The sequence below is a fragment of the Trachypithecus francoisi genome, unplaced genomic scaffold (assembly GCF_009764315.1).
Source record: "Trachypithecus francoisi isolate TF-2019V2 unplaced genomic scaffold, Tfra_2.0 Lachesis_group8, whole genome shotgun sequence".
In the NCBI taxonomy this organism is placed as follows: domain Eukaryota; kingdom Metazoa; phylum Chordata; class Mammalia; order Primates; family Cercopithecidae; genus Trachypithecus; species Trachypithecus francoisi.
Window position 1 is genome coordinate 55,802,606 of NW_022681473.1, and position 24,418 is coordinate 55,827,023.

At 42.0% G+C, this 24,418-nt stretch overlaps 1 protein-coding gene across 12 annotated transcripts in view; it reads right to left on the reverse strand.

Moving 5' to 3' along the window:
• ZNF143 (zinc finger protein 143) overlaps positions 1–24,418 on the reverse strand; it is a 64,338-nt gene that overhangs the window by 13,620 nt on the left and 26,300 nt on the right. For all 12 annotated transcript variants that reach the window (XM_033204275.1, XM_033204269.1, XM_033204273.1 and 9 more), the window contains 6 exons: positions 17,981–18,100; positions 16,367–16,442; positions 14,858–14,983; positions 11,026–11,205; positions 6,029–6,256; positions 2,596–2,744 (listed from right to left, as the gene is read on the reverse strand). In XM_033204275.1, coding sequence (XP_033060166.1) covers positions 2,596–2,744; positions 6,029–6,256; positions 11,026–11,205; positions 14,858–14,983; positions 16,367–16,442; positions 17,981–18,100 — 879 coding nt within the window. The remainder of the gene's footprint in view (positions 1–2,595; positions 2,745–6,028; positions 6,257–11,025; positions 11,206–14,857; positions 14,984–16,366; positions 16,443–17,980; positions 18,101–24,418) is intronic.

The following is a 24,418-nucleotide window of genomic DNA, read 5'->3' on the forward strand; positions in this document are numbered from 1 at the left end:
TCTAAAACAAAATGAAACAAAATCTTATTATGCTCTCTGCTGCTGAAATCCCCTGTGACTGCCCATCACCTATAGTTGAGACTTTTTTTTTGAGAAGGAGTTTCGCTCTTGTTGCCCAGGCTGGAATGCAATGGCATGATCTCGACTCACCGCAACCTCCATTCCCGGATTCAAGCGATTCTCCTGCCTCAGCCTCCCAAGTAGCTGGAATTACAGGCATGCGCCACCACACCTGACTAATTTTGCATTTTTAGTAGAGATGGGGTTTCTCCATGTTGGTCAGGCTGGTCTCAAACTCCTGACATCAGGTGATCTGCCTGCCTTGGTCTCTCAAAGTGCTGGGATTACAGTGTGGGCCACCGTGCCCAGCCCAGACTTCTTACACAGCATTCTTGACCTTTCATGACCTGGCCTTTACCAACTTCCCCAAACTCATCTTCCACTACTTTTAAACTAGCAACTGACACTCCAGCCACAACTAGTCACTTGCAGTTCTAGACAATATATTCTCTTCCCTTTACTCTCTGTTTGGTGAGTTCATGAAAATCCTTCAAGACCCAACTGAACACCCATTCTCTATGAGGATCTGCAAGATTACTTTAGGAAGAAAAATTTACTCTCTCCTCCAGGGTGCCATAGCACTTTCTATATCCCTCAATTATATACCCGTCATTATGAAAAATTATTCATTCTAAAAGGGTGTCTCTCCTACTAGACTGTGATCCTGCCCTTCCTGTGATTCCAACACTAAGTCCACTGACCAAAATGTCTGGCATGGGGTAGATGCTCAATAAATGTCTATCGTTTGACTGATTAAAGGAATGGAATGGAAATCTAATTCCTGAAGGAAATGAGAAGGTTAAGTGTAGAGAAAGTACAACATTGGGAAGGGAAAGATAGTTGTTTTGGAATATACGAAGAAGGATTAGACTTATTCAGTATGGTCAGAGAGGAGCCATGACTGGATGATACAGGGGTGGGTTCTGGTCTGATAAATACTAGAATACAGGTGGCTCATGCCTAAATCCCAGTGCTCTGGGATGCTGAGGCAGGAGGATCACCTGAGGCCAGGAGTTCAAGACCAGCCTGGATAACACAGTGAGCCCTCACCTCTGAAAAAACATGTTTCTTTAATTAGCCAGGTGTGGTGGTACACGCCTGTAGTCCTTTGAACTATGGTTGTGCCACTGCACTTTGGCCTGGGCAACAGAGTGGGACCATCTCTCAAATCACACAAACACACACTAGAATTATTCAACAATGGAACAGATTGCCTCTTTTTAAAATGTACTTATTTATTTATTTAGAGACGGAGTCTCACTCTATTGTCCAGGCTGGAGTGTAGTGGCATAATGTTGTCTTACCCCGCCTCCTGGGTTCAAGTGATCCTCCCACCTCAACCTACCTAGTAGGTGGAACTACAGGAGTGTGCCACCACACCAGCCAATTCCAATATTTTTAGTAGAGACGGGGTTTCACCACTTTGGCCAGGCTGGTCTCAAACTCCTGATCTCAAGTGATCCACCCGCTTTGGCCTCTCAAAGTGCTGTGATTATAGGTGTGAACCACTGCACCCAGCCCAACATTGCCTAAGACAGAAATTGCCTAATCACTGGGGGTTTCTCAGTAGTGGCTATTTCAGACCTGCTATAGTGGGAATTTTTCCTGTATGGGGAAGAGGGAGGTTATATAAAACAACCTCCAGAGGACCTCTGTATGTGATGATCTAATTCAAGAAAAAGTGTTAAGGCTGATGCAGAATTAAAACTTGGTTAATAATCTTGCACACCAGTCAGAGGACAAAGAGTATAGTGTGAAATTAGTGATGTCAAAATGAGGAAGGAGATAAATGAGATGGTTTAAGAGCTTTGTACTTTTGAATCCTGAGTATCAAAACAGGGCAGATTAATCATTAAACCCTAAGAGAGATGGGTAAGGAGAGCATTCTCATGAAAGAGGCAGACACAGAAGGGTAAAAGAAGCACATTGCGCGTATTTCCACCAGGTATTAAGACAGCCTTTGCTAGAGCTTAAAAATGGAATCAAGGTGGAATTATTTTAGGCTAGCAACATCTAGAAAATAGTAACAAGTTTGACTATCAGAGAACCATTACACTGTGCTTTTTCTGGGGGAAATCAACATACCTATTCTATCGACTCTGTGAAGCTAGTTGAGTGAACTCTCATGATTCCTGATCTCTTAATGGTGCCATCATATGCTGATCACCTCGGCCAAATCTCTGTTTTTTCAATCTCACCTCCTGGATCTAATCAGCCACCAAATCCTATCGCTTTTCTGAGCTGTATTTCACATGGATCCAGTACTTTTCAAGACCTCAGCCTCTCTGTGGCTGACCTTTATCATCTCACCTTTGAGCTACACCAAGAATACCATTTGGATTCTGCAGTCACAAACATTCTCTCTCTCCTCACCTCTCTGCACATAGTCTCTTTAAGCAGACTACTGAAAAACCTCAGGGTTTCCAAACTTTGTGCCCTGATATTTCAAAGTTTTCCTCAATGGGGAGCCAGCCTGCCTTTCAAGCCCAGGTTCACGGAAAGATTTAATTTGTTTGGCTTTTGATGGATACTTACATGCTGAGTTCCATCTTGGGATATGAGTGTAACTTGTTGACTCAGCCCAGATTGGGTTACTGTGGCTACTTGTGTAGAAACAACGTCGTCCCCTTCTACACCTGTGACATACGTAATCTGGGACCCTTTAAGAACATCTTCACCTTGACCTGTTTAAAACAAATCAATCATTTATTTGACCAACCAACCAATTTGTTTAGAAAATAGGACATTTTAAATATTAAAGAGAAAATTATATAAATTAAAATGTACATATATCATATTCTAAGTCATAAAAATGGCTTCCAGGACCTCCTTCCAATTCCTCCACCTCCACTTTTGCAAAGGCAAACCACATCAAAGCAGACCAAAGAAAAAACTTTTCTGCATCATATTTAAATGTTCTGATTTTTAGGGACCTGTTTTATTCTCTTAGTTGGAGTAACTACTTGATACTGCATGTGTATTAGGGGCAGGGAGGGGAGGAACTATACAGGAAGACTAGCAAATAATCCTTCAAATACAGCAAGTATGCAATAAGTTCTCGCATTCACTTAAGAAGGTGCTAAAGGCCAGGCACGGTGGCTCACACCTGTAATCCCAGCACTTTGGGAGGCCAAGGCGGGCAGATTACCTGAGGTTGGGAATTCGAGACCAGTCTGACCAACATGGAGAAACTACGTCTCTATTAAAAACACAAAATTAAGGCCGGGCAGGGTGGCTCACGCCTGTAATCCCAGCACTTTGGGAGGCCAAGGCGGGAGAATCATGAGGTCAGGAGATTGAGACCATCCTGGCTAACACAGTGAAACCCCATCTCTACTAAAAATACAAAAGAAAAATGAGCCGGGCGTGGTGGTAAGCGCCTGTAGTCTCAACTACTCAGGAGGCTGAGGCAGGAAAATGGTGTGAACCTAGGAGGCAGAGCTTGCAGTGAGCCGAGATGGCGCCACTGCACTCCAGCCTGGGCGACAGAGCGAGACTCTGTCTCAAAAACAAAAACAAACAAACAAAAATACGAAATTACCCAGGCCTGGTGGCATATGCCTGTAATCCCAGCTACTCGGAAGGCTGAGGCAGGAGAATCACTTGAACCCAGGGGGCAGAGGTTGTGGTGAGATGAGATCGCACCATTGCACTCCAGCCTGGGCAACAAGAGCAAAACTCCGTCTCCAAAAAAAAAAAAAAAAAAAAAAAAAAAAAAGAAGCTGTTAAAAGTGGTTAAGACTATTTTCATTTTCATAAACATTAACCACAAAGCCAGAATGGTTTGTAAACACACTCACTGATACTAAACTTGGCCTTTAGCACAAGTGATTGATTGCAAGGCATCAGTACACAATGACCTCACTGTGTAAAGACAATGTATGGCATATTATCTGAGGTATGGTTAATAATTTAGTGACACAAAAGGAAACTCCATCACTTCTTTATTTCATAAAGAACCAGCAAGTAAACAGCAATTTCAACAGTCGATTACTGCTATAACTGTCAACCAGGAAGATTCCTGGTCCCTTTGTCTTTCATCATTTTCCACCTCCCATGAAGTCAGAAAGAGAGCAAAAAAAATGTTTCCCCCTCAAAGGACTTAATACGCTAATCTAAGAGTACTTCTCAAGTCAATGGTTAATCTATGCACTCATATGGCTACAGTCATCAAGGTGTAATTTCCATGACAGACGTTACTTCATTTCTTTTTGTTCTGTTCCACAGCTATTTATATACCATTATTCCAATAGGTTACAAAACCCAGGGAATCACGTGAGAGAAAACAGAAATCCATCCCTATACTTTGAAAAGCAATCTTAGTTTTGTTTTTTTTTGAAAATAAAATGTATATTATTATATTATAGACTATTTTCTAGAATATAGGAACTTCCGGGCCAGGCGTGGTGGCTCACGCCTATAATCCCAGCACTTTGGGAGGGCGAGGTGGGCGGATCATGAGGTCAGGAGATCGAGAACATCCTGGCTAACACGGTGAAACGCTGTCTCTACTAAAAATACAAAAAATTAGCTGAGCTTGGTGGTGGGCGCCTGTAGTCCCAGCTGCTTGAGAGGGTGAGGCAGGAGAATGGCATGAACCCGGAAGGCGAAGCTTGCAGTAAGCCGGGATTGCGCCACTGCACTCCAGCCTGGGCAACACAGTGAGACTCTGTCTCAAAAAAAAAAAAAAAAAAAAAAGAATATAGGAACTTCTGATAATGTGAAATATCAACATTTAAGAAAGAGACTTGAGGAAGGTTAAAAAATAAAAAAAGAGTCTTGCAAACTTAAGTCTGACATCATTAAAGCCTGCTTTCTAACTGAAAAGATTCAGCAGTTGTTGTAGTATCTTATTTACTTCCTTTCTCTTAGCAATTGTCAAATATACAGTATATTATTATTAACTGTAGTCACACGCTGTGCAGATCTATGGAACTTATCCCTCCTAACTGAAACTCTGTACTCTTTGACCAGTATCTCCCCAATTGATATAATATCTAACCATGCACACTTACAGTGTTTTGGCTAGAAAATAATCACCATGAAGACTGATGGAATTGCTATTCTCCTACCATCACCTAACAAATACCTGAAAAGACAAATCAGGACTACAAGGAATCATCTGAGCAGATGACCTGTTCTTTCCCTCATTCTTCAACAAACTTTTTCCACCTAAATGTTTTTCAATGCTTCAATATCAGTTGTTAAAAATGAGAAAAGATGCCATCTCTTAATTTTCAAATTTACTTCATTTAAGAGGTACTCAGTGAAACTGTAAGACAACTTGCTTTGTGTTTTAGAACAACCTACTTCCTTTTACCTACTTACCTATGCTTATTTACCTGAAATAATTCAATGTAATTCTCTAAAATATTTTTCCAAGAGTTTACTGAAACAAATAATTTTGTCTCTTACAATAACACACTTAATAGCACCTGAATCAATGAAGAGTTATTTGGGAGTACTTCTCTACTGTTACGATTAAGACCAACATCCTTAATGGACCCAAACAGTCTGGCTGCCCCTGCCTCACTCTCCAGTCTTGTTTCACCACCTTCCCAGGTAGTATTGCCCTACTGGCCAGGCTTCATCCAGTATCTCCAATTTACTTTGGTCTCTCCAACCTCCTGGCTCTCTGCATGTGCTATTCTCTCTATTTGGAACATTCTCTTGCCTTTGCTTCCTGCTTCCCTCCCCAACAACCTCTGCTTCTTCACCCAGTTAACCCCTATTCAACCTCCAGATCGCTCTAAAAATTCCTTCCTTGACCTCCCAGACTAACATTCCCTTCTATACATCCCGGAGCGCCACATACTTTTCTTCAGTAGCACTTACTGCAGCTGTGAATTATGTTTGTGATTATACGACTGACACATTATGATTTGAGAAAATGCTATGAATCATAAATTATGTTCATAACTGTTGATTCTCAAACTCAGAAACAAAATATAATAGACAAAACTCTCACCTGGGGGTGGCTCAAAGAAGGCTTCCTGCTCCTCCTCGATGGGCTCAGTGTCGTTGTGGGCTGTTCGTTTGTGCATGGCCAGCGTGGAGATCTGCTTGTATGTCTTCCCACAGTGGTTACAGTTGTAAGGTTTGGAATGAGTGTGGACAACATGATGTTTGTACAAACTGGAATATTCTGTAAACCTTTTGTCACACCCAGGAACTGTACAAACATATGGCTTTTCCCCTAAAGAACAGCACCAACAAAAAGTTCAACTTTTACATATGTAGGCATAATCATTCCATACTTCATCCCCAGGGGGGAAAATACCTCTAAAAACAAATAATTGCCAAATCCCTCCTCATCCCACCATGAGGCAGCACACAAGAAAAGATTCCCTAACTATGGTTTTGACCTGACTCAAAAGGTAGTATGCATCCTTAGTGCTGTCTCCATACATCAACACCAGGTTCCCTTTAATCTCAAGGAATGAGAAAAGGATGGAGATGTTGCCCAGTTTAACTTTAATGAAACTATAATTTATTGTTTCCCATAATAAGATAACCTAGATACTGTTAGTGATACTCTATTAATAATGACAATAATAAATGCTATTATTACTGTAACTTATGCAGCTTCCTGAGAATTTTATAAAGATAATAAAAAAGGATTTTATTAAAAGTCTATTAACCTAGTTAGATATGTCAATACATCTGAAAGGACATACATGTGTCATTTAACTTAACCTGACTTCTTGCATCCAATCAAAAGCTACTGAGTATTTACTAAGAGCAAGAAGGCAATACATAGGGAAGTAAATACTTAAATTTTTGTCCCATGAAACAGCTTGAGAACATTATAGGCAGTACATATTTTTAGGACTTTTTATTACAGAAAATTTCAAATATACACAGAAGTATAGAGAAATAGTACCCCATGTACCAATCATCCAGCTTCAACTATCAATTCATGACCAATATTGTTTCTTATATTTACTACCCATTTCCCCCTTCTTCCTGACCAGGATTATTCTGAAACAGTTCCAGGTAACACTCTTTTTCTTTCAGATTGTATACCTAACAGATGTGTCCCTGTTTAAAAAATATGTAAACAAAATTAATATTACTTAATATCACAAAATACCTAGACAGTGCTAACATGTGGTGGTATACGGACCTAAAACTGAAAGCAAACTGGAACAAATTAACCTAATTGTTGAAATGAATACTTTTAACTACACTGAAGGGGTTGGGGTGGGGGAACAAATAAATTAATTAAAATAGCTCATTTACACAGTATTTGACTTATGCCCTCAGTCTTGGGCTCAGTGGTGAGGGTGAGGGGAAGAACTGCAAACAAATATTCAGCTTGTCTGTAGTAGGCTTGTTTATTGTAGTGGTATGGGTGAGGGGTAGAATTGCAAACAAATATTCCGCTCGTTTGTAGTAGGCTTGTTTACTGTAGTGGTATGAGTGAAGAGATTCTGAAACTATTTTAGTTGGAATAAAACACTGAGCAAATGAGTAAATATTTCAAATGCTGCTGGAAGTAAGGGCTCCAGCCGTGGAAAAGGGAGAATACAAATATGGAATGGGGGAAGAAAAAAAAAGAAGAACCCTGTGGTGAAATGGAATTAGAGGTATTGGTGTGAACTCAAATTTTTAAAATGTACATATGAAAGTGTGTATACATATACACGTCCTGATTTATTTTCATTTGACACATTCCTTGGGTAACTGCACCTTTCCCAGTGGGTCTAAACACACTAAACCCACCCAAAATAATAAGATACTACACTAATGTACTGGAACATAAGTCTTATACATAATGTAATTGGTGATTGCTTCCTGTCCTCTGCCCAGTTCCCATTCTCAAAGCAGGCAGATTAATGTTCTTATTTTGGTGGATGGTTGTTGAGATGTGGTGAGGGCAAGAGAAAGGGCAGCCAATCTCAACTTGGAAAAATCAGCCCAATTGATATTTAGGCTGGAGCAGAAACTGCCACTAGGTGGCACCAAACCACAGCCAAGAGGCGAAAGGATTTGGATTGAGCTTTTGAGCTCCCTTACTGGCTAGTTGCATTAGCCTGCCTCAACTGGGTCATCTGACTAGCCTTGCGGGGGGCGGGGGGGGGGGGGGGGGGGGTCGCGGAAGGACTGCATTTCTCAGGGCTGAATCTTTACACTCTATTGGATATTGTGACCAGTTATTGTAGCAGTTACTTGATCATTAGCCAATCTTTTCCTCCAGCCCACAACTACCTCTTAGGTCAGACCAACATTTATAACTGCATACTGACTGTCTCTACTCCAATTGTTCTCAAACAGTCTACTAAAAGACCTGGGAGCTTTTAATACATCCTGATGCCTGGGCCTCACCCCAGTCCAATTATGTCAGAATCTTTGCAGACAGGATCTGGGGAATCAGTCTATTTTAAAGAGATACATCCAATATGCAGCCTCATTTGAGAGCACTGCTCTACCTAAATGTTCCAAAGATATCGGTATGGCCAAACTTAATGTAGGCATCTCTCTTATCGAATGCTAATTTGCCCATAAAATGTGTTGAATGGCTAGCTTTCAGATAATTAGTCTGTATTCCATTACTTTTTTCTTTTCTTTTTGAGACGGAGTCTCGCTCTGTCACCCAGGCTGGAGTACAATGGTGTGAGCCACCATGCCTGGCCATAATTATTTAACAGTAAGTGAACTCATTTGTAGGTACATGTTTATGTATAGCACACAAAAATTGAGTATCAGGGCTGGGAGTGGTGGCTCATGCCTATAATCCCAGCACTTTGGGAGGCCAAGGTGGTTGGATCACCTGAGGTCAGGAGTTCAAGATCAGCCTGGCCAACATGGTGAAACCCTGTCTCTACTAAAAATACAAAAATTAGCCAGGCGTGGTGGCAGGGACCTGTAATCCAAGCTACTGGGGAGGCTGAGGCAGGAGAATTGCTTGAACCCAGGGGGCAGAGGATGCAGTGAGCTGAGGTCACGACACTGCACTCCAGCCTGAGTGACAGAGCAAGACGCCATCTCAAAAAAAAAAAAAAAAAAAAAAAAAAGTATTTTGGCCGGGCACAGTGGGTCACACCTGTAATCCTAGTGCTTTGGGAGGCTAAGGTGGGCGGATCACACTGTCAGGAGATGGAGACCATCCTGGCCAACACAGTGAAACCCCAACTCTACTAAAAACACAAAAATAACTGGGTGTGGTGGTATGCACCTGTAGTCCCAGCTACTCGGGAGGCTGAGGCAGGAGAATCGCTTGAACCCCGGAGGCGGAGGTTGCAGTGAGCCTAGATCATGCCACTGCACTCCACATTGGGTGACAGGGCGAGACTCCGTCTTAAAAAAAAAAAAGTATTTTAATTTTGAATTAACAAAAGTTTACTCTTTTTTTTTTGTTGTTGTTGAGACGGAGTCTCACTCTGTCGCCCAGGCTGGAGTGCAGTGGCCGGATCTCAGCTCACTGCAAGCTCCGCCTCCCGGGTTCCCGCCATTCTCCTGCCTCAGCCTCCCGAGTAGCTGGGACTACAGGCGCCCGCCACCTCGCCCGGCTAGTTTTTTGTATTTTTTTTTTAGTAGAGACGGGGGTTTCACCGTGTTAGCCAGGATGGTCTCGATCTCCTGACCTTGTAATCCGCCCGTCTCGGCCTCCCAAAGTGCTGGGATTACAGGCTTGAGCCACCGCACCCGGCCCAAAAGTTTACTCTTAATACCAGTAATAAAACAGTATATTAACATTTTTCTTATAAAACTAATGCATATCCTGCCTTATTCTCACATTTGCCATTCCATTCTCACCCACCAAAACTACATCCACAAAATGGAGCATTAAAATTAAAAGTTTCTATACTGCAAACGATATCATCAAGAGAAAAAAACAAACCAGCCACAGAATGAAAGAAAATATCTGTAACTCATATCTAATAAGAGACTTAGATCCAGAATTAAAGTTATACAACTCAGTAATAAAGACACAACCCAATTTTAAAAATGGGCAAAGGATTTGAATAGACATTTCTCCAAAGAAGATATACACGGCTAATAAATACATAAAAAGATGCTTTGGCCAGGTGCGGTGGCTCACACCTGTAATCTCAGCACTTTGGGAGGCCGAGATGGGAGGATCACAAGGTCAGCAGTTTGAGACCAGTCTGACCAACATGGAGAAACCCCGTCTCTACTAAAAACATAAAATTAGCCGGGCGTGTGGCACATGCCTGTAATCCCAGCTACTAGGGAGGCTGAGGCAGGAGAATCACTTGAACCTGGGAGGCGGAGGTTGCAGTGAGCCGAGATTGCGCCATTGCACTCCAGCCTGGGCAACAAGAACGAAACTCCATCTCAAAAAAAAAACAAAAAACAAAAAACAAACTATATATCTATACATATATATCGTTTAAGAAGTACCTTAACTGTGACAGCACAATACGCAAGGCCTCTGGCTACCTTTCAGAACTCACCTTGTACAAATCTTCTACATGTACTTGATGCTCCTGTCATATGGAACCACTAAGTATCATGCTTTTTCATACCTTTGTGCCTTTCCCCATGACATTTCCCCTGCCAGGAATACCCTTCTCTCCTATGTGGTAAACTTCAGGATTGAGTCTGTATGCCGAATTTCCCCCAGAAAGCCTTCCCAAAATGCTTCTCCCATTCCTGCAGAAGTGACTGCCCACCTCTCTGCTCCCACAGCATCTTGTCCATATAATGGGAGACACTGCAGCAACTGTATGTCTACTATCTCTTCCCAAGTAGCCTGCCCTTGGCAATGTCTTATCTCTCTCTCTCTGTTTGATGCCTGGCAGGAGATACTCAATAACTGTTTGTTGGATAAATGAATGTATGAATGTTAAGGTGAAACTTTTTTAAGTTGCTTAATCTCCTTCCACCATGCCAAGTGATAGAAAGGAAGGAAGACATTAGTTGGAAATGGTTTCTGAAAGAGGCAGGAGTTAAACTGAGCCTTGAATGATAAAAGACCAAAAGATCAGAGATTGTTACCTGTGTGTATCCTCACGTGGTTTTTATAATTTGTTGCACTGGCAAATGCCCTCCCACATCCTGGCTCTGTGCAGTAATAAGGTCTTTCTCCTGTGTGTGTCCTAACATGCACTTTTCTGATATTTGATGTTGTAAAGGACCGACCGCAGCCTTCGAAGGGACACTTAAAGGGCCTTTCTCCTGCAAATATAAAGGGTAATACATTAAATGGTGCAAAAATATATAGAAGATTGAAATGTCTTATCCTTCAGTCCTGCCTAGGATCATGCTCAAGACTCTAGCCTTCTTGTGTTGAACTTCCCTTTCGGCACTTTTTTTTGGCAGGGGGGTTGGGGAAACAGCATCTTCCACTCCAAACTTAAATTTACATAAGAAACTGGGAATGGTATTCAAAACTAATCACTGATTACTTAGCTCTCCAAGATGGAATCATCCAGGTAGGCAAAAAATGAGCTGAGAAAAGCAGAGAGAAAAACATAAGAAACATAAAAGAAAAGTACAGTCAGGAACATGAATTAAATTAGAGCAAACCCAGAATTCCCTAAAAACTTGTATCCTACTTGATTTATTCTACAATATCTTGCAGGAAAAAAATTTTTGCTCTTTAAAAATATGGTGTTTTGACCAGCCTGGTCAACATGGTGAAACGCTGTCTCTACTAAAAATACAAAAAATTAGTCGGGCGTGGTGGCGGGTGCCTATAATTCCAATTACTCGGGAGGCTGAGGCAGGAGAATTGCTTGAACTCAGGAGGTGGAGGTTGCAGTCAGCTGAGATCGTGCCACTGCACTCCAGCCTGGGCGACAGAGCAAGACTCTGTCTCGAGAGAAAAAAAAAAAAAAAGGTGTTTTAACTAATGTTCAACAAGATAATGCCTAATATTAACTGTGTCAGGAAATAGTAGGTGTTCAATAAATACTTGTGTTAATGAACCAAAAAAAAAAAAAGAAAAGAAAATCTAGCGCCTAGCACATATGTCAAAAACACCTGCTGGACATACTACTACTACTCTCATTATCTAAGTTTATAAAAAGTCTGGCCAGGCACAGTAGTGCATGCCTGCAATCCCAGCACTTTGAGAGGCTAAGGCAGGCTGACCACTTGAGCTCAGGAGTTCAAGACCAGCCTGAACAACATGGCGAAACCCCATCTCTACAAAAAAAAATACAAAAATTTAGCTGGGTGTGGTGGTGCACACTGGTAGTCCCAGCTACTCGGGAGGGTGAGACGGGGGATCACCTGAGCATGAGAAGTCAAGGCTGTAGTGAGCTGTAACTGTGCCATTGCACACCAGCCTAGGCCCTGAAGTGAGACACTGTCTCAAAAAAAAAAAAAAAAAAAATCTGCTTTACCAATTATGTTTCTTTCCTTCATATTTGCTTTATACAATCCTGGAACACAAAAGGCCTTTAAACTGTCAAGCAAGAAGTAGCCTTTGCTTTTGATTCCCATGTACCCTTTTCTAGGATGAGCTCAAATTAGGCAAACAACTTCTGGGGAAGGGAAAATAATATCTCTTTATGTAGACAGATACAGATATTTATCTATATATAGTAAGGATGTTAAATTTTTTTTAACAGACGGAGTCTCACTGCGTTGCTCAGGCTGGAATGGAGTGGCTCTTCACAGGCATGACGGTTGCACACTGCAGCCTCGAACTCCTACCTTCAAGCAATCCTCACACCTCAGCCTCCCAGGTAGCTGAGACCACAGGCACATGCCACCATGCCTGGCTAGTTTGTTGTTTTTCTTTTGGTCAAATGAAATTATGATTTCCCTATTGGTGGAAACCATTCCAAAAGATTTCTCCTCTTAAGTATGAAATCATTTTAAAAGGAGCAGGAACCTTTGATCCTATCTTTAGTAAGTTTTATTCACTATGTCAGCCTAAGGAAAACAAAGAGTTTATCTTAGGCAAGTCTTTTTCTCTTGGATCTAGATGACCTCTAAAGTATTCCCAGCTCTGACATGCTATGATAGGGAATCAACTGTTCTAGAATAATTTTCACTGTTTTACTACTCTGATTCTGTAACATCCTGCTTTGTTTTTGCACTGAAATCTGTATTTGTTACAGAAGTCCCTATGCCCCTTACTCAGTCCCACACTATACCAATGAAAACATCATGATTTTAAAGCTGTTATATGAACATGTGGTTTGACAAATGAATACAATGAAATAAATCACAATTCTGATGTTTTTAAATCAATATTTATAGAACTAGATTATTGGTTTGATATAGCTTTTATATAATAAGTTGGTTTTATTTGCAAATTCAAGTAGAATTTATGGGAGCTTGGAAATACTCACCTCTGATTCAATAAATAAAAAGTGTATGAATGAGGCCAGGAGCGGTGGCTCAAGCCTGTAATCCCAGCACTTTGGGAGGCCAAGACGGGCAGATCACGAGGTCAAGAGATCAAGACCATCCTGGCTAACACAGTGAAACCCCATCTCTACTAAAAAATACCAAAAAAAAAAAAAAAAAAAAACTAGCCGGCGAGGTGGTGGGCGCCTATAGTCCCAGCTACTCGGGAGGCTGAGGCAGGAGAATGGCGTCAACCCAGGAGGCGGAGCTTGCAGTGAGCTGAGATTCGGCTACTGCACTCCAGCCTGGGCAACAGAGCGAGACTCCGTCTCAAAAAAAAAAAAACAAAAAATAAGAAGTGCATGAATGAGATGGAAGCAGGGACCTACAGTTCTGTTCCTCAATGTTGTAAAGTAAAGCCAATTTGGGGTCACACTTGAGTTGCAGGTTAAATATTAATAGCTGCAAGAATCCTACATGGAAATTAGCTAAACTATTTCATATATTTCCACATATGGGGACACAGCTATCACGCCATGTTTAAAACATCTATACTAAAATCCCAAACTAAATTATCTTAATGCTGCATTATTTAGTCAACAGCTTATAATAGCATCTCTTATCAATAGTTGCTGAACTTTTTTTAGCTCCAATCCAAAGCAAATATTTACCTTATTAATACCAACTCCACAAGTAATCAAGTATAAGGAGGAGAGGAGATGGTCGGGGAAATAAGAATAAAGTACTATTTAGGAAAAGAAGATAACATTTAAAGAGAAATGATCACAAAAAGTAATGAGTCTTTCTTTCTGTGGGGCTGTTGGGGTTCAGACACTTTCTTTTTTTTTTTTTTTTGAGACGGAGTCTCGCTGTGTTGCCCAGGCTGGAGTGCAGTGGTGCGATCTCGGCTCACTGCAAGCTCCGCCTCCCGGGTTCCCGCCATTCTCCCGCCTCAGCCTCCCGAGTAGCTGGGACTACAGGCGCCCGCCACCTCGCCCGGCTAATTTTTTGTATTTTTTAGTAGAGACGGGGTTTCACCGTGTTAGCCAGGATGGTCTCGATCTCCTGACCTCGTGATCCGCCCGCCTCGGCCTCCCAAAGTGCTGGGATTACAGGCTTGAGCCACTGCGTCCAGTCCAGACACTTTCTTTAGCAGCTGCTTAATGCAGGAGAAACAACTAGGTGCCTTAGGTTCTGTCTCAGCTCGGCTGCTAATTAGATGTGTAATCTAGGTAAATAAACTTGTTGCCCAGACAACTCCTAAAACCTGAGAGAGTTCGTGGTCTAGGGCCACTGTTAATCCTTTCTGGGACATAGACCCTTCTGAGAATCTAACAGAGCTATGGGACCTCATCCTGAAAAGCAGCAGACACGCACAAACAGCAAGTCATATGGAATTTCAGGGTTTTAAGAGAGGCCCTTGATACTGACTTCCTGAAACTCTTCCAGAGACTCCTTCCTCAAGTCCTCTCCCTGCAGATTAAGAATTCCTGGCCTAAATATGACACTCTGTTTCCACTAGTACCTGTATGAGTTCTGATGTGTTTCTGTAGATCTCCTGAAGTTTTGAAAGATTTAGTACAATTATCTTCTGAACACCGATATGGCTTTTCTCCTGTATGGGTTCTGACGTGACTTTTTAATCCATAACCTTTAAGAAAAAATTAAAGGAAATTTCATTACACAATATTCCTCTAAACGTGCACACTGAGATTAAGTCATTGAAAAATATAGTCAATACCAAGTATAAAATATTAGGCAAATACACCGAATAACTATTTAAAATGCACAAAAGGGCCAGGCACGGTGGCTAACACCTGTACCCCAGCACTTTGGGAGACCAAGGTGGGCAGATCACCTGAAGTCAGGACTTCCAGCCCAGCCTGGCCAACATGGTGAAACTCCGTCTCTGCTAAAAATACAAAAAATTATCCGGGTGTGGTGGTGCATGCCTGTAGTCCCGGCTACTTGGGAGGCTGAGACAGGAGAATTGCTTGAACCGAGGAGCAGAGGTTGCGGTGAGCCGAGATTACGCCACTGCACTCCAGCGACAGAGTGAGATTCCATCTCAAAAACAAACAAACAAAAAAATGTACAAAAGTAGCATAGCTCAGGACTGCCATCCTAAAAATTCAATAGTTTCATTTCTGTCTAGAAGAGGCTATATGTTTCTTTTCTAAAGTGCCTCAGTTTTATCAGATGTTCTCATCCTCCAAAAGCTCAAAGTGGAATCAAGACATGGAATGAAGAATGGAAGTCAGAAGACCTGGTGCCAGTCCTGGCCCTGCTGGATGCAGAGGTCTCATCCCATTGCTAAGGCCTGTCCTGATGTTGGAGTCTATGGCAGCCTTTAAAGCTTGGCTTTTATTTTCCTGCTAAAATAAACAGAATGTGGAGGAGTGAAAAGTATCAAACACAGCAGGCAGGCCGGGTGCAGTGGCTCACACCTATAATCCCAACACTTTGGGAGGCCAAGACGGACGGAACACTTGAGACCAGGAGTTTGAGAGCAGCCTGGCCAACATAGTGAAACCCCATCTCTACTAAAAACACAAAATGTTAGCCAGGCATGGTGGCAGGCGCCTGTAATCCCAGCTACTTGGGAGACTGAGGCACTAGAATTGCTTGAACCTGGGAGGCAGAGGTTGCAGTGAGCCAAGATCCTGCCACTACACTCCAACCTGAGTGAGCGACAGAGTGAAACTGTGGGAAGGGAGAGAGGGAGGGAGAGAGGGAGGAAGAGAGGGAGGGAGGGAGGAAGAGAGGGAGGGAGGGAGGGAGAGAGAGAGGGAGGGAGGGAGGGAGGGAGGGAGGAAAGAAGGAAAAAACACAGCAGGCAGAGACAGGTCAGTGGAGAAAAGAACAGAGAGGGGTCTAGAGCAAGTAGGACAAAAGGCAGTTATGAGAGAGACTGAAGAACTGATCATGTGCTTCTGCAGATTCAGACACAGCCAAGGGGTCAGTTCCTACCACTAGCCTATCTCTACTTGACCCCTAATTAGAACCAAGAAAAAAACAAAATTCATACTTTTACCTGTTGCAAATGCCTTCCCACAGCCTGCATGCTCACACTGATAAGGCCGATCTCCTGTGTGTGATCTCTCATGGACCTGTGATTAAAATGCAGGCATGATTCTATTTCCTTTACCTATTCCTCAGGAATATGGTTGCAACACAGACCTACTTTTTCCCACACTGCTAAATGATTTTGTTGTATGCTTTTTTCCTTATAAAAAAGATAACTTCACAAAAACGATAGCCCAATAGTTCTCAATATAGACCTAAATGTTAAATATTAAGAGGTACCTACTAATAATATTTTAAGTAAGGAACAGGAACGTTTGAGGCGTGAGCTTTCTCGAGTGGTCAAAGGTGTTTGCACGAAACATACACATGATGAGAAACTAGAAGCAGGGGGCTGGGAGAGGCTACACAACGTAAGGTTAAGAGTGTGGAGGCTGCTGCTAGAGGGGCCTGGATCTGAGGCAAGGATCCACCACTGCCCAGTGGTGTGGACATGGGCACTTGCCTTCTCTAAGCCTCAAAGGCCTCTCTGAAAAGTGGGGACACAACAGTATCTACCATAGAGGGTTGCTGTGACAAATGAGTAACAATGACAACGGCTAACATTTACTGAACATTTACCACATCAGGCCACTCTTTTTACTTTATGTGTATGGTATTAATTTATTTAATTTTTACAACCACTCTGAGAGGGAGATAACTCTTAGGATCCAATTTTATAGATGAGGAAAATGAGGTACTAAGAGGTCAACTAACATGCCAAGGTAACTGATAAATAATGAAGATGGGCCCTAGGGTCACTATTCCAGATATGCTAAGAGCACACTTCGTGACACACTGAAAGTTCTTTAACAAATCTTAGCTATTATTGAGTCATGGTATGTTCTGTTACGTATAGCAACAAGTGAAATAATAATACTTAGCCCAAATATTTATGTATTTATTATTATTTTTTTGAGATGGAGTTTCGCTTTTTGCTGCCCAGGCTGGAGTGCAGTGGCGCAATCTTGGTCCACTACAACCTCCGCCTCCCAGGTTCAAGCAATTCTCCTGTCTCAGCCTCCCGAGTAGCTGGGATTACAGGCGCCTGCCACCGCGCCCGGCTAATTTTGTATTTTTAGTAGAGACAGGGTTTCACCATGTGGCCAGGCTGGTCTCGAACTCCTGACCTCAGGTGATCCACCCACCTCGGCCTCCCAAAGTATCAGGATTACAGGCGTGAGCCACTGCGCCCAGCCTTAGCCCAAATATTTACAAGACAAATTAACACCAACTTTTGCTAAATTTCAGTGAATTAACAGAGATGTGTGACTACACACATATCTCTCATATAATTATACGGATTTCATACTTGACAACATATGTAGAGTACCTACCATGTGCCAGGTAGTATCTTGGACACTAGGAATACAGAGATGAAAAAAACACAGTCCAAGCCCTCAAAAAATTAACAGTCTCTAAAGTCTGCATAGGTTTTCACATGTCTGTGTATGAGTGTGACCAAGTCCCAGTATCTTGATAACTGGGATAAAACAGTGGCATCTGAATTACACAATAATATGATCTTCGTATTTAATATCCTAGGTATTCGCATAACCAGATAGAACATTTCTTTTATATATACCTTGAGATGATGAGCTGTTGTATATAATTTTCCACATCCATCATATTCACATCGAAATGCCTTCTCTCCACTCTGCTGAGATTTAGCAGTTACTCTTGCAGCATGTCCTTGTAAAACAATCTAAATAAAACAAATAGTATCATTTAAATTACTTAAGCCAGGCACGGTGGCTCATGCCAGTAATCCTAGCACATGGGGAGGCAGAGGTAGGCGGATCATTTGAGCCCAGGAGTTCAAGACCAGCCTGGGCAACACGGCAAAACCCTGTCTCTATATAAAAAAATACTAAAAAGTTACCCCGGTGTAGTGGTGCATCTGTGGTTTCCAGGTACTTGGGAAGCTGAGGTGGGAGGATCACCTGAGCCCAGGGAGGTCAAGGCTGCAGTGCGCTGTGATTGCACCACTGCACTCCAGCCTGGGTGACAGAGTGAGACCTGTCTCAATCAATCCATCAGTAATACAGAAATAAAATAGATAAATTATGATTTTCAGAATAAAAAAGATAAAACTGTTATGTGGGTTTCCAATCTCAGGTCATCACTTTATTAAGATTCTCACCCTAAGTCAGTCAGGTTAATTCCATTGCATGGCTGAAGTCAGTGACTCTGAAAGTACAGCAGTCAAAAGGAGAGTCACAGAAATACACAGCTGGAGCTCACAGATCTATTCCCATTCTAGAAAATCAACCTAAGTAGCATTTTTATTGGATGCAGGTATTCCTTGATATACTCAAGTGATCCGTCTACCTGCTTTTTTTAGAACCTGTGTTCTAAAAACAATGTCAGAAGTGTTTTCAATTTCAAAAGCAATGAGAAAGGGGGGAATTAGATCATCTGAGTCACCTATAGGAAATATTGCAATCCATACAAAAAAATTACTACTCTGTACTTATATTCACTAGAAGATCATTTTTCTGGGATGTAATACCATAAAAATCCAAACACTGATTTTTAAAGGCTTTTTAAAATAGAAATTAAAGTATCATAAAAATTGAAGAATGACTTTCTACTCTGTGGGCCATGTGGTGATAGTGTTGCAACATCCTATCTCTGCAGACTGTCACACATGGCACACAATTCTGGGTAATGACCTACTACTACAATTACACACATCCCAGAATGGTAAGGGGAGAGAAAGGAGGAGTTATAGAGGCTAGAATAACGGTGGGGGAATTGAGAAGTGCCCTGCATTAGGTGACAAGAATATAGAAAGACTTTGACTTTTCCTTGTAATATAAATCAACTAAAACACAAGCAGGAGAGATCTCAGTGTAACTGTTAAATTACAAGCTATTTATTTTGTCATCCCCATACTGTGGTATGTCTATTAAACATTGCAGACCATAATTTTCTTTTTTTTTAATTTTTTTATTATTATATGCAGACCATAATTTTCTGAATGAAGGTAGATCTGTTGATAAAATATTTGTATAAAAGTATGCATAGGCCAGGTGCAGTGGCTCACGCCTGTAATCCCAGCACTTTGTGAGGCCAAGGTCGGCGCGTCACGAGGTCAAGAGATCGAGACCATCCTGGCCAACATGGTGAAACCTCGTCTCTACTAAAAATACAAAAATTAGCTGGGCGTGGAGGTGCACAGGCCTATAGTCCAGGCTACTCAGGAGGCTGAGGCAGAAGAATCGCTTGAACCCAGGAGGCGGAGGTTGCAGAGAGCCGAGATGGCGCCACTGCACTCCAGCCTGGAGACAGAGTGAGATTCCGTCTCAAAAAAAAAAAAGTATGCATAATTCCCAATGGGCAAAAGGGAAATGTTCATTACAGACTGAAAAGTGCCTATACAAAGAATAATGTAATTCTATATCTTTTCTGCCTAGAAAATTCCATCTCCCTACTTCCATGAGGCCTGTTCTCATCATTCCAAACACAGATGATTCTTCACTTCCTCAGCAAATCTGTGATATTTAGCTTATATCACTAGTATGAAACTTGACCTTCATACTGTCTTGTTGTAAAGATATTTATATTTCCTTCTCTTCCCTATTAGTCTATCAGTTACTTGAAGTCAAGAACTGTGTCTTATATGCCTTCATAACTCACAGTGCTAGGTTCACCCTGAAAATGTCATAAGATTTATAAAAGGATTCATACCACTAAAATATATGAACAGAATTACAAGAAATTTTTCTTTTTAGGGGTATTTTTAAAGTTCTAAAATTAAGATTGTGGTACTGTTCAATTTTTTGAATTTACTAAAAACCACTAAGCTGTACACTCTAAATGGGTAAATTTAAGTATGTAGGCTGTGTCAGGCACGGTGGCTCAGGCCTGTAATCTCAACACTTTGGGATGCCAAGGTGGGTGGATCACCTGAGGTCGAGTTCGAGACCAGTCTGACAAACACTGTCTCTACTAAAAATACAAAATTAGGGCTGGGTGCAGTGGCTCACGACTGTAATCGCAGCACTCTGGGAGGCCAAGGTAGGTGAATTCACCTGAGTTCGGGAGTTCCAGACCAGCCTAGCCAACACGGTGAAACCGTCTCTACTAAAAATTACAAAAAATAGGTGGGCGTTGTGGCATGTGCTTATAATTCCAGCTACCAGGGAGACAGCGGCAGGAGACTCGCTTGAACCTGGGAGGCAGAAGATGCAGTGAGCCGAGATCACGCCACTGCACTCCAGCCTGGGGAACAAGCAAGACTCCGTCTCAAAAAAAAAAAAAAAATTAGCTAGGTGTGGTGGCGAATGCCTGTAATCTCAGCTACTTGGGAGGCTGAGGCAGGAGAATCACTTGAACCCAGCAGGTAGAGGTTGCAGTGAGCTAAGATCATGCCATTGCAAGAGCAAAACTCCATCTCAAACAAACAAAAAAAATAAATAAATAGTATGTAGGCTGGGCACAGTGGCTCAAGCCTATAATCCCAGCACTTTTGGAGGCCAAGGAAGGCAGATCATCTGAGATCAGGAGTTCGAGACTAGCCTGGGCAAATGGTGAAACCCCATTCTACAAAAAATGCAAAAACATGAGCTGTGCATGGTGGCACCTGCCTATAATTCCAGCTACTCAGGACTGAGGTGAGAGGATTGTTCGAGTCCAGGAGGTTAGGTTGCAGCAAGCTGTGTTTGTGCCACTGCACTCCATCCTGGGTGACAGAGTGAGACACCTGTCTTTTTTTTGAGACGGAGTCTCGCTCTGTCGCCCAGGCTGGAGTGTAGTGGCACAATCTTGGCTCACTGCAAGCTCCGCCTCCCGGGTTCATATCATTCTCCTGCCTTAGCCTCCCGAGTAGGTGGGACTACAGGTGCCCGCCACTATGCCCAGCTAATTTTTTTTTGTAATTTTAGTAGAGATGGGGTTTCACCATGTTAGCCAGGATGGTCTTGATCTCCTGACCTTGTGATCTGCCTGCCTTGGCCTCCCAAAGTGCTGGGATTACAGGTCTGAGCCACCGTGCCCAGCTGACACCTGTCTTAATAAACAAAAAAGTAATACAGAAATATAATAGATATTGAGACCCTGTCTCAAAAATTAAAAAAAAAAAAAAGTATGTAAAATATATCTTATTTTAAGAAATTGGAGTCTTGCTATGTTGTCCACAGTAGATTCAAGTTCTTGGGTTCAAGGAATCCTCCTGTCTCAGCTTCCTGAATAGCTGGGACTACAGGCATGTAACACTGTGCCCAGCTAGTATGTGAAATATATCTTAATAAAACTATAAGAAATGGAAATCAAATATTATTAGAACAAAAGTTTCTTAGGCCAAATGCAGTGGTTCATGCCTATAATTCCAACACTTTAGGAGGCCAAGGTGGGAGGATCGTTTGAACCCAGGAGTTTGAGAACAGCATGGGAAACATGGGGGAACCCCCATCTCTGCAAAAGATAAAAAACTAGCTGGGTGTGGCGGTGTGTACCTGTGGTCCCAGCTACTTGGGAGGCTGAGGTGGGAGGATCACCTGAGCCTTGGGAGATCAAGGCTGCAGTAAGCTATGATCACCCCATTGCACTCCAGCTTGGGCGTCAGAATGAGATCCTGTCTCAAAAAAATCAGTTTCTATTTACTTCTCATGAAAACAGAAGAGCCTCTATGAACCCTTTAAAAATTAGCTATTATTTTGATAACTTCATTATTATTTTTTTCATGTATTGTAACAGCAACACATGTACTCTGGAGGAATCTGGATACCATAGTGAAGAACAAAAAGTTCAACCAGGCACGGTAGCTCACATCTGTAATCCCAGCACTTTTGAGAGATTGAGGCAGGTGGATCACTTGAGCCCAGGAGTTGGAGACCAGTCTGGACAACATGTCAAAACCCCATTTCTACAAAAAAATACAAAAATTAGCTGGGCATAGTGCTGTGTGCCTGTCATCCCAGCTACTTGAGGGGCTGAGGCAGGAGGATTACTTGAACCCAGGAGGTTGAGGCTGCAGTGAGCCAAGATTGTGCCACTGCCTCAGCCTGGGTAATAAATGAGACCCTGTCTCAAAAAAAAGAAAGAAAGAAAAAAGAAAAAAAAGGCTCAAGCGTGTTATAATTCCACCATCCAGGGAAAACCATTGTCAACTTCCTGGTCTATTTCCATTTAGGATTTTTTATTTATTTATTTTAGAGATGGGGTCTCACTCTGTCGCTCAGGCTAGAGTACAGTGGCACAATCACAGCTCACTGCACCCTCCAACTCCTGGGCTCAAGTGATCCTCTTGCCTAGCCTCCCATGTAGTTAGGACAACAGGTGTGTACCACCATGCTCAGTTTGTTTAAAAAAAAAAAAAAAATTGTACAGATGGAGTCTTGTCCTGTTGTCTAGGCTGGTCTTGAACTCCTGGCCTCAAGCAATCCTCCTGCCTCAGACTCCCAAAGTGTTTGGATTACAGATGTGGGCCACGTGCCCAACCCAGTGTTTTTTAAATACACATATAAGTGTAGAGCTTTATTCTAGTAGAATTGGCATCAGGCTTTATATGATTTGTAAAGGCAGATTTCAACTGACGAAAGACTCCAAATTAAGAGAAAAGGACTCTTCTTCCTGTTCTCTTCCCCTCCTCTCTAAGAGCACTATGAAATGAAAGTGCTTACCACCTTTCCACATCTGCCAAACTAAGCCCAGCTGCTCACACCTTCAGACTAGGTAGCAGCAGCAAATAATCCCTGAGACCCATATCTGAATCTTTTCTGTTCTTCTATTGCTTCCTCCTAAGCCAATTTATTAGGAGCTTCAATTCTGGTATGAAACATATACCAGGAATTTGGCATCTAATTTAGTTAAGCCAAGGAAACAATGTTGAATTCCTAACCAATGATGAGTATTGGAAATTTTTTCCAAAAATGTACTTGTTTTTGCTCCCATTCTTAATGTCCATAGTGGAGACTTTAAGAACTTACAGTAGTAAAATAAGGGTCAGCAAATTCAGTTTAGGGAGAACTACTGAGGTTTCTGAAAGTGTGCCTATGGGGTGGGGACATGGGTGATAACAGCAAGGTTTCGTATTTCTAAGCCAGCTGAAGTCACTAGCATTTAGCATGCTATAAGAACTATTAGTAACAGCAGTGTCCAACAGAATTATTTCCACTACTATCTCATTACCCAAAACAGCCCTCTCTTAAAGGCATTCTCACAAAGTGCAGTAGGATGAATACCTGTACAAACACCCAACTAACAAAAGGAATCTCTGGAAAGAAAACTACAAAAATAGCAATGACCTACGGTATATAGTAGTTGGAAAAATAAAAGGCCAGGAAGACACAGTCAAAAAGTCATTCTGGCTTTTATCTCAATGCATACAGTATTTGGGTGTGACAGGATTCCCTCTTTTTTTATTGGAAATGTTTCCTTGCAAAGCTCTTTATCTCCAATCTAGGCTAGCATTTACCTTCTCAATTCCCAAATAAATGTTTTTTTTCTATTTGGAACCTGCTTTGTATCTGTACCTTATTCTATTTCCAAAAAACTACCCTTTATACCTATCCCTCCATCACAACTCCCTACCACTTCCTATCACAACATTGTAAAATAATAAATGTTTAATAAATGATTGGCTAAATACCAACTTCCTAAAATGATAAATAAAATACTGTTCCTGCCTTTGTAGGGCTCTCAGTCTAGCTAGTAAAACTGTGCTATTAATGAAGGATTATAAGAGAACATAATAATTGCTATCACAGGAGTCTATGAAAAGATCTCACAGGGCAAAATGCAAAAGTAGGGAGATGTAGGTTAGGGCAAGCTGTCTAGGGGTGAAATTTGAAGGCTGAAGAAGATGACTGGGGAGTGCTGTCCAGGCAGAAGGAACAGTATGATCAAAGGTTTAGAGTATATCGGCCAGGCGCGGTGGCTCAAGCCTGTAATCCCAGCACTTTGGGAGGCCGAGACGGGCGGATCACGAGGTCAGGAGATCGAGACCATCCTGGCTAACATGGTGAAACCCCGTCTCTACTAAAAAAATACAAAAAACTAGCCAGGCGAGGTGGCAGGC